Source organism: Monodelphis domestica, chromosome 4, assembly GCF_027887165.1.
Source record: "Monodelphis domestica isolate mMonDom1 chromosome 4, mMonDom1.pri, whole genome shotgun sequence".
Taxonomy (NCBI): Eukaryota; Metazoa; Chordata; class Mammalia; order Didelphimorphia; family Didelphidae; genus Monodelphis; species Monodelphis domestica.
In genome coordinates, this window is record NC_077230.1 from 10,898,503 (window position 1) to 10,908,142 (window position 9,640).

General features: G+C 37.7%; 1 protein-coding gene across 2 annotated transcripts in view; it reads left to right on the forward strand.

Moving 5' to 3' along the window:
- TRAPPC10 (trafficking protein particle complex subunit 10) overlaps positions 1-5,958 on the forward strand; it is a 130,140-nt gene extending 124,182 nt beyond the window's left edge. For both annotated transcript variants that reach the window (XM_007493215.3, XM_007493216.2), the window contains 2 exons: positions 2,361-2,555; positions 4,078-5,958. In XM_007493215.3, the coding sequence (XP_007493277.2) occupies positions 2,361-2,555; positions 4,078-4,316 (434 nt within the window). In that variant the 3' untranslated portion in view covers positions 4,317-5,958. The remainder of the gene's footprint in view (positions 1-2,360; positions 2,556-4,077) is intronic.
- Positions 5,959-9,640: the final 3,682 nt, after the last annotated feature.

The window sequence follows — 9,640 nt, forward strand, 5'->3', positions numbered from 1 at the left end:
ATAAACCTAGAACAAAGAACAGCTGTGGGTAAGTGAGGAAGTAATGCCACTGGTTATGAGGTTAACGGCATTCTGGTGGTGTGACCAGGGCCACACCTCTCTGGAACACTTGATGATTTATGGCACGTGGCTCCATCCCTAGGCCATGGATAGCAGACTTTCTGGTGCCTGAGAAGAATTGGGCAAGGCCAAGGCTAAGCTAGGATACATATGGGCAGCTTGTGTGCTCTCAAGCATAACACATACGTGTCACAGAGCTAAAAGTAATTACAAGCTTCCTTGGCACCAAAGGATTTGCTAGGGAAACAGTTCCTTTTTGAAGACTTTTATGAGAGTATTGAAACATTAGCCTAGACTTTTTCTTTAATTGAAAATTATTAATAAGAAAACTGAACTGATATCTAATGTGAGAGAACTGAACTTTGGAACTCATGAGTTTCACTCAGAGGCAAAGAAGAGACTTATGAATAGAATCGATTACAGAGTGAAATAAAATGTAAGATATAGGATCAGTAATGTTCATAAACCCTAGGAGTTAGATGCTATTCTTATCCCCATTTTATAAATGATAAAACTGAGGCAGAAGTTAAATGGCTTATTAAGTGAGTGTACGGAGAGGATGAGCACCCCTGGTTCAAGGACCTATAAAGCCCTTTTCCCGGCTGCTCCTCCCCCTTTAGTGTCTAGCTGTCACCCAGCTCTCACCTATGGCTCCAAGAAGCCATAGCACACTGGGCTGTCATACCCTGGTCAAACTGACTCAGCAGATGGGATAAACCAGGTCTCAAGCCCATCAGTGAATTAATGGGACGTCTATACCAAGCATATGAAAATTTCCCCCAGCAGAATGGTTGGTTGAAAAGAGTTTGTTCTCGCTAACCATGAAGCAGGTAATTATAAATTACTCATGTTAAATACACACTGCTTTACCTACCAAGGTAGTATAGTAGCTAGAACTCTGGGCCTGGAAGAGCTGAGATATGACGTCAGACCTTTAATAGTCGTGTGACCAGGGACAAGTCACATGACCTTTGTCTCCATTTCCTCACTGGTAAGATAGGGATGATACTAATAGCACCTATTTCCCAGTGTTGTTGTGAGGCTCAAATGAGATCATATTTACTAAGCACTTAACACCGAGTCTGAGGTACTGTAAGTACTTAATGAAGGTGGATTTCCTCCCCTTAGACCATGGTAGAGAGCAAAAAGAAGAAAAAATAAGAGTGAGAAATGTAGATAATATAAGGACAAAAGATACCAATAAAATTTATTCTTTATCTTGGGAAAGCAGCTTACACAGCGCATTACAGCATTACAAAGTGCTTCAACTCAGAAGGCTTGAATTTAAATCTTGCTTTTGCCCATTAAGTAGGGCGTGACCTTAATAGGAGCACTCCTGGGCTGTAATTTCCTCCCTCTTAAAATAAAATTGGATCAGACCCAGGCTCTACAACTACCACCTCAGAATGGATAGAAGGCTGAGCCTTTCCCCTTTGCATCAGCTGCACGGATTAGTTTTACCTCCAAGATACCCTTCCCTGCCATACTGCTAATTCTAGCCTTGACCCACACCACCTCCTCTCCCCTCTGATTGGAGGCCCGAGCGCAAAATACAGAATTCCTCCCTGTTCTGCCCCAAACTAGGCTCTGCCTCCCTACCCTTTGCATCCACTGATCTACCTAGTTTCAACTCCATGGAACAAAATGCCTGGGACGTAGTATCCCAGGTATCCAGTGTCCAGCCTCTGTTGCGCTACCCTCCCCCCCTTACTCTTCCTTCCCTCTTTTTCCAGCCTCTTCTTGAGTTTGGTCACCCACTTTAGATTATAACTTTGAAGGCAGGGACTGTCTTTTCATAAATTATGTCCACAGGGCTTAGCACAGTGCCTGATAAGGATAGGTGCTTTAGAGATGTTGATTAGCCTGGAATATGAGAAATTGAAAGAGACTTTTAAAATAATTAAGAAATTAGGAAGTTAAATGAGAAGTTATTAAAATACCTTAATTTTTTCATAATCTTTAATTCTTAACTAAATATACAATAAATCTTAATATTCCTTAGGGTAGGCTTTGCCTGAGTGTGCAGGGATAACAAAAACCAAATGAGAATAATCCTTGCCATCTGGCAGTTCTTGTTCTATTGTACTGGATAGTCAAGGGTAAACAAGTAAGTGCATGACAGTTTGAGAAAGGAAAGACTACTAACAACGAATCAGGAAAGGTGGTACGTGATGGGAGCCATGAAGGAAACTGGGTTTTCCAAGAAATGGGGCTAAAGTATTCCTAGCATAAAGGACAACCTGCATAACAAAAGTATTTGCTTTTATAAACAAAATTAACATTTCCCTTTTTTTCCCCAGTTGTTGACAATAGTAGTAATTGGGCAGTATGTGGGAAAAGTTCCGGAGTCATCTCAATGCCTGTGACAGCGCGAGCAACTCATAAAGTCCACATGGAAGTGATGCCTCTCTTTGCTGGATATCTCCCCTTTCCCGATGTCAGGTTGTTTAAATACCTCCCTCATCATTCTGCTCATTCCACTCAACTTGATGCTGGTATGAAATTTCTTTTAAATGGGGAGGCTTCCTATTAGTGGTTGTGTAAATTATTTGATTGGATTAACAAATATTTAATGAGATTTCTGACATACTCTGAAGACATTTTAAAAATGTGATCTTTTTGCTTTGTGTTTGAGGGAATATACACTTTATTTTTCACTTGAACACTAGGAAAAAAAGTTTACACTAGCATGTCACACATTTCCAAATTTAAGAGATTTTTAAAAAAAGAGAGGGAGCAACTGGATGGCTCAGTGGATTAACAGCCAGGCCTAGAGATGGGAGGTCCTGGATTCAAATCTGGCCTCAGACACTTCCTAGCTATGTGACCCTGGGCAAATCACTTAATCCCTGTGCCTAGTACTTATCGTTCTTCTGCCTTGGAACCAATACACAGTATTGATTCTAAGGTGGAAGGTAAGGGCTAAAAAAAACCCCAGGAAAATGTAAGGACATAATTGTAATTAGAGGGGAAAGTATTTACCTTAACAAAGGATATAATAACTTAATTATTAAAAATAAATCATTTGATTACATAAAATTGAAAAGCATTTGAATAAAAACATTGAGGTTGAAATTACATGAGAGACAACTCTTGAGTTTTCATCACGCCACCATCTGATTAACAAAGATGAAAATAGTAAATGCTGGAGAGAGATGAAAAGACAAGCCTACTAACGTACTATTGGAACTGTGACTTTGCCCAGCCATTGCAGAAAATAGTTTGCAGTTATACTGAAAAAAATCAGTAATGTTTATATGTATATACCCTTTTAAAACCCAGCGATCCTCCTGCTAATCCTCAACAAGATCAGAGACAGGGAACGCCCCCCGTTGTATAACAAATCTTTATTGCAACACCACTTGTAGCAAAGAACTTCAAAATAGGTGCCCTTTTGGTTAGAGACATTTTCGAAGAAACTGGCATATCAGTATACCAGAATGTTATCACACTATAAAAAATGACAAACATGGCGAAGACTTGTATGAACTGATGAAAAATGATCAGAACCCGGATAAAAATTTGACCTTAATTATGTAATGTGACTTCCATTCATAGAATGACCTCAGTTCATGCAATATAAAATAATAATTGGAAACAAATGCAGACAGCAAAGGATTGGGGCTGAAGAAAGATGCATTCTGTGTCTTCAGAGTGAGATGCGGGATTGCAGTGGAATGAAGCTACATTTTTGGCCATGACAAATGCGTTTATTTTGCTTTTCTTGTCTTTTTGTTTAAGGGAGGGTTCTGTTTCTATGGGGAAGGATTCGAAGGTGAAAAGGATAAAGCAACAATATCAAAATCAATCATCAGAATGTAAAAAAAATTCCTGGTAATTAATTACCATTCTGGATCCCTCGAATGCAATCTTGTTAGCTCTTCTGAGTAATATGCCACTAAAATAGAAATTGAGATAATTTATGAAGACTTAAAGTTATTCTTATAAATATATTAGGAGCTTTATTTGGAATTATTTGAGAATGAAGATAACAACCTTTTGTGTCTTCTTCTTCAGACAGTTGGATTGAAAATGATAATCTGTCAGTGGACAAGAATATGGATGATCAGACTGACAGCAGCAGTCTAAAGAGCAAAAGCAGCTCCCATTCAGCGGCCAGTGTGGAGCATAAAGGCTTGCCGATGCCCCGGCTGCAGCCGTTTCCCTCCGGGCAGGTCTTCAATTCAAGCAGCGGCATGCAGATCCTGGTCATCCCCAGCAAGGATGACCACATTCTGGAAGTCAGTGTCACATGACCGCTCCGTGGGCGTACCAGGCAGGTGCTCGGACTGGAGATGATGCACTTTAAGGATCATAAGCTGATTGTTCCTCGTTGTACTCTTCTGCCCTGACTCGACTGTGGTGAGGCTGCATTTTCTGACCGTGGAAGCATTGACAATTGTACAGGCGTCATTGTGCGATGCAGCTTGTATCTAATAGTTCCTGATGTTACTTTTAGCAAATGTTCTCCGTGCTGTGTATTATTTATGTCACTTCCCGTCTCCCAGCCTTCCTCCGTGGTGTTCCTGCAGTGCCCTCCCCGATGTCCGACTTTCCTAACTTCATCATATGCTGCTGATAAAATAAAAGTGCTTGTCATTGGGCCACCTACACTGAGCAGCCTTGACGTCTGCAGATTCCTTTTTTGTATGTCAATCTGTCTTTCAGGTAAACCTATAACAAAACCTTGTAATCCTTCCTCGCTGGTCTGTGTGTGCCTCTGTGGCCACCCCGCTGCCTCATTTCTGGACCGAGGTAGCTTCCTAAATCGCCTGAGAAGAAAAGGAGGCCCTTTGACCCCGTATCATCTCTTAGGACCTTTTCGTAAACACTCGAGGGGTGGGGAGTAAAGAGGGGCAATAGCGTAACCCCTCTGTGCCTTGGGATGTCTGGATTACACAATGTTGAGGTCTGCTAACCACACTATCAAGTGTTTGAGCCATTTTAGAGGTACTTTCAACAAGGTGGGCCTGGCCACGAAAAACAAATTGGCACTTAACTAGTTACGATGTTTCTGAAACCTGTTTTCCACCCAGAATGTTGATTAAGATTCATATCTTCTTGGTTTTAGGTCTATCTTTGTTATATTTGCTTATGACAATTTATGTTCTTTGGGATTATTTTGATTTGTGTTGGTTTCTTCCCAACTCTTAACCTCAATTAAAATTTTTACGTTTCTTTTAATTGTGGAGTATTTAACCATTTTTTCACACTTTTAAGTGTAGAAATTAATGAGTTTAATTAACAATGGAGGTTTTTGCAGAGACTTTTTTCTTTGGTTATGGGCAAAAATGAAGATCCTGAAAGTAAACTTCTGATCAAGTAAACCACAGTCATACAGTACCACCAACTAATTATTTTGTTCTCAGTTGTAAATTTGCTTGTATATATAGTTGATTGTTATTTTAAAAAGGAAAACGTTCAAACTAACTGAAATAATGTCTGAGTTACACCAAAAAATCAACAACAAAGTAAATGTGTATTAATTTTTATTGGTATCAAAATCAGAGCTTGTAAATAAGTGCTATATGTTTTAAACCTTTTCCAGCTCTCAAAAGCTATGTATTTTTGTACATATGAAGTACTCTCAAATTCACTGGGAATGCTTTTGGTTGGGATTTTATTTTAAAAATCCATGCAAACTGATAGTCAGTTAAAGCAGATTGTGGGGCCTCTTCTGAATAACCTCAAAGGTATGAGCCTTAAAAAGAGGAAAAAAGAATCCTCATAGCTGCAGCTATTTCAACAGGTCGTTAATGATATCTGACAAAAGCTGATTAGTATTCTTCGATGTAGGGAAGCACAGAAAAAAATTACTATAAAATTTCAACTTGGTTTTCAGTATTCTGTATGTTGTGTTCAAGTTATTCAAAGAAATAAAGGTGTGATTTTTTTTCATGTTCTTCTCATTTGTATTTGACTGGAGTAGGATGTCGAGATAATAAACATTTAGTTGTTCACACATCTGCCCAAATAATTGTACTTTGATTACATGCAACCTAAAACTAATAATTAGTTTTTTTATTATTTTATATATATAGATATAAATATATACATATATATAGATATAAAATTATAATTTTTAATTAGCTAATTAATTAGCCAACTTTTTTACCAAGAGAGAATTTTAAAGCCTAATAGTTGCATTTTGTTTCTCACTGTTTCTTTTTATGGAAATTAGATAATTGCCGAACAAATAAATGACTTGTAGCTGACAAATGGAATATATAACATTTAACAAGAGATCCACTGAATAGAAACATTTACAACGGGAGATCTATACATCATTGTAGTATGCATTCTTCTATAAGAAGAGTGTATTTTTACCAGATCAAATTTAGCATTATCCACAGTCTTTGAGGCTCCCAATTATGATTGAAGCTTTATTCATTTTGACTTGTTAATACCTAATTTTTATTCCTTTAGGGAAATCTTACTTTAGTATTTTAAAATAATGGACTAGAGGGAAAAGAAAGTTAAGTAAGCCAAATGTTGATGTTTCTTAAAATTCTCTGGGAAATAAATTGAACCAAATTTGTCATACATTTTTCTAACTACCTGAAAGATTTTACTAGAATTTAAATGTGTTCTCTGCTTTACTTACCTTACGTTGTGGAGTTAATACTGTGTATTGGCTCCAGGGCTCAAGAGTGGTAAGGGCTAGGCAATAGGTATCAAGTGACTTGCCCAGGGTCACACAGCTGGGAAGTGTCTGAGGCCAGAGTTGAACCCAGGACCTCAGGTCCCTAGACCTGGTTCTCAGTCCACTGAGCTACCAAGCTGCCCCCTCTGCTTTACTTTTAAAACAAAAGTATTTAAATATAGTGCTCAAAAATTCTGTAGTCGGCATTTTAAACACAAATCATAAAGTCATCTATAAATATTTGAAATTATTATTGCTGCTGAAAAATGAGATTTAGGCACAAGACAAGCCTGGTTTTGTTGTAAAGTTTAAAATTATAGAATGTGATATTGATACTTAGACTTATTTCTGTTTAAAATGTCAATAAGAGTTTTAAAGTTATGATTGCCTTCATTTCAAAGGAAAAAGTATTCCATCTAATAGTTATGTTCTATTTAGTCTGAAAATGACCTTTTTTAACCCCATATTTCCCTAACATCCAATTGTTATGGAAAGAAAGTCCATAATATTTACTTTTCACTTTGTCTTTAAGGTGATATTTTAAATGTAATTAAATTACAAATTATGTTGCTTGTGTAATAGAAATGTAAGGATGAAAAACAGTAAACTGCTAGTCTAAATAAGTCATCCTCATTTAGAAAATGAGCCATATTCTTATACTAGTCTTTTTACTTGATTATGTTTTTGTGAAGGAATGCTTTTCTCCTAAAATCAGGGTAAATCCTAAAGTATAATACAGATATTGGAAGTGTCTTGACTAGAAGAAGAAAGAAGTGATTATCAGTATTAAGATGTCGGAGAAGGTACAGATCTTCATCTCATCTCTACCAAATTACCCTCCAAAAAACTATGATATAATGCCTTAGAATGAATCCTGGAGCAACATAACTCACAAATAGACAAAACAAAGTAATTTTGTGGCACATAACAACTTAGAAGGATGGCACAACAGATGTGCACTGGTGTGGAGGTGCTGGAACAATGAGCTAGAGCAGGCTCCATCATAGTAACAGGCCTTGGGCGAAGCTGGAGAAGCAGTAAAGGCTTCTGAAGCTCTGAGCCACAGACAGTAAAGGAGCTTCAGACCATCACTCAGAAGGATATTACAAGGTCCCTTTGCTGGCACTGAGAGCATGACTTTTGTTGCATTGCCTATACTAAGAGCCAGACTCGGGGTGTGATCTCAGGGTAAGAAGAAGCACTAATGGACACTAGCACTTGCAGCTACAGGGGAGCAGGGGACCCTGGTCATAGTTCCAAGGGGAAAAAGAGTTCTTGGGGTTACTCAGGGAGCACGGAGCTCGATCCAGGAGAGTATTAAACACACCCCTCCTTCTGTCAGGAAGAATGAAAAGCAGAAAAAGCTAGCTCTGAGAGCAGCTGTACAAAGAACTGGAAGCTTATAACTATTCCCTTTTTGAAAGGTATAGAGCCCAACTTTAACAATTTCTTTACATTAAAAGAAAAAGCTGGAAAATAACCAAACAACAAAAAAAGGAAACTCAACAGAGAAAGTTATTTTGGTGCCAGAAGGCCAACTGCCAAAACCCAAACTCAGAAGAAGACAACAAAACCAATACTGCTGCATCAAAGTCTCAAAGAAAAATAGGAATTGCTCTCAAGCCCAAAAGGAATTAATAGAAGAGCTCAAAAAGGATTTAAAAAATCAAGTAAGGTAGCAGAAAAATTGGGAAAAGAAATGAGAATGATATAGGAAAATTATGGGAAAAGCTTGTAAAGGAGGCACAAAAATCCAATGAAGAAAAGAACTTTTTAAAAAGCAGAATTGGCCAAATGGAAAAAGAGGCATAGAAGTTTACTCAAGAAAAGCATTTCCTAAAAATTAGAATTGGGCAGATGAAAGATAATTTACTCCATGTGACATCAAGAAACAAAGTCAGAATGAAAAAATAGGAAGACATGTGAAATATCTCATTGGAAAAACAACTGACCTGGAAAATAAATCCAGGGAAGATCATTTAAGAATTTTTGGACTACTTGAAAGACATGATCAGAAAAATAACTTGGGCATTATCTTTCAAGAAAGCATCAAGGAAAACTACCCTGATAGTCTAGAACCAGAGGACAGAAGAGAAATGGAAAGAATACACCTAGATATCCCAAGAAAGATATGCCAAAAAGATAACTCCCAGGAATATTATAGTCAAATTTCACAAGTTCCCAAGTCAAGGAGAAAATATTACAAGCAGCAAAAAAAAAAAAAATCATGGAATCACAATCAGGAAAACACAAGATTTAGCAATTTAGACATTGACGGATCAGAGGGCCTGGAATATGACATTCCAGAAGGCATAGGAAGTAAGGACTTCAACCAACAATCACCTAACCAGCCAACCTGAGCATAATCCCTTCAGGGAGAAAATGGGTATTCAATAAATAGAGGACTTCCAAATATTCCTGATGAGAGGACCAGAACTGAATGGAAATTTTGATTCTCAAATACATGATTCAGGGGAAGTACAAAAATGTAAATAGGAAAGAAATCAAAAGACATTAATAATATTAAACTGCACATCCCTACATGGTAAGATGATTCTTGTAACTCCAAAAAACTTTGTCATTATTAGAAGGAATATACAAAGACCAAAGGGCAAGGGTGTGAGTTGACTATGATGGATGATATTAAAATAAATTAAGGCATGAGAAAGAATATTATTGGAAGGAAGGGGGAGAGAAAAAGATGGCCTAAATTATTTCACATAAGAGGCATGGAAGAGCTTTTACATTGATGGGGAAGATGGCGGGGGAAGAGAGTGTGTGGACCATATTCTCATCATAATTTGTTCAAAGAAGGCAGAACATCACAATCAGGTATAGAGAAAACTCTCTTACCCTGCAGGAAAGTAAGAGTGTGTAAGGAAAGCAGGGTAGGGCTGATAGAAAAGAAGGAAAATTGGACAAGGTGGCAGTCAGAAC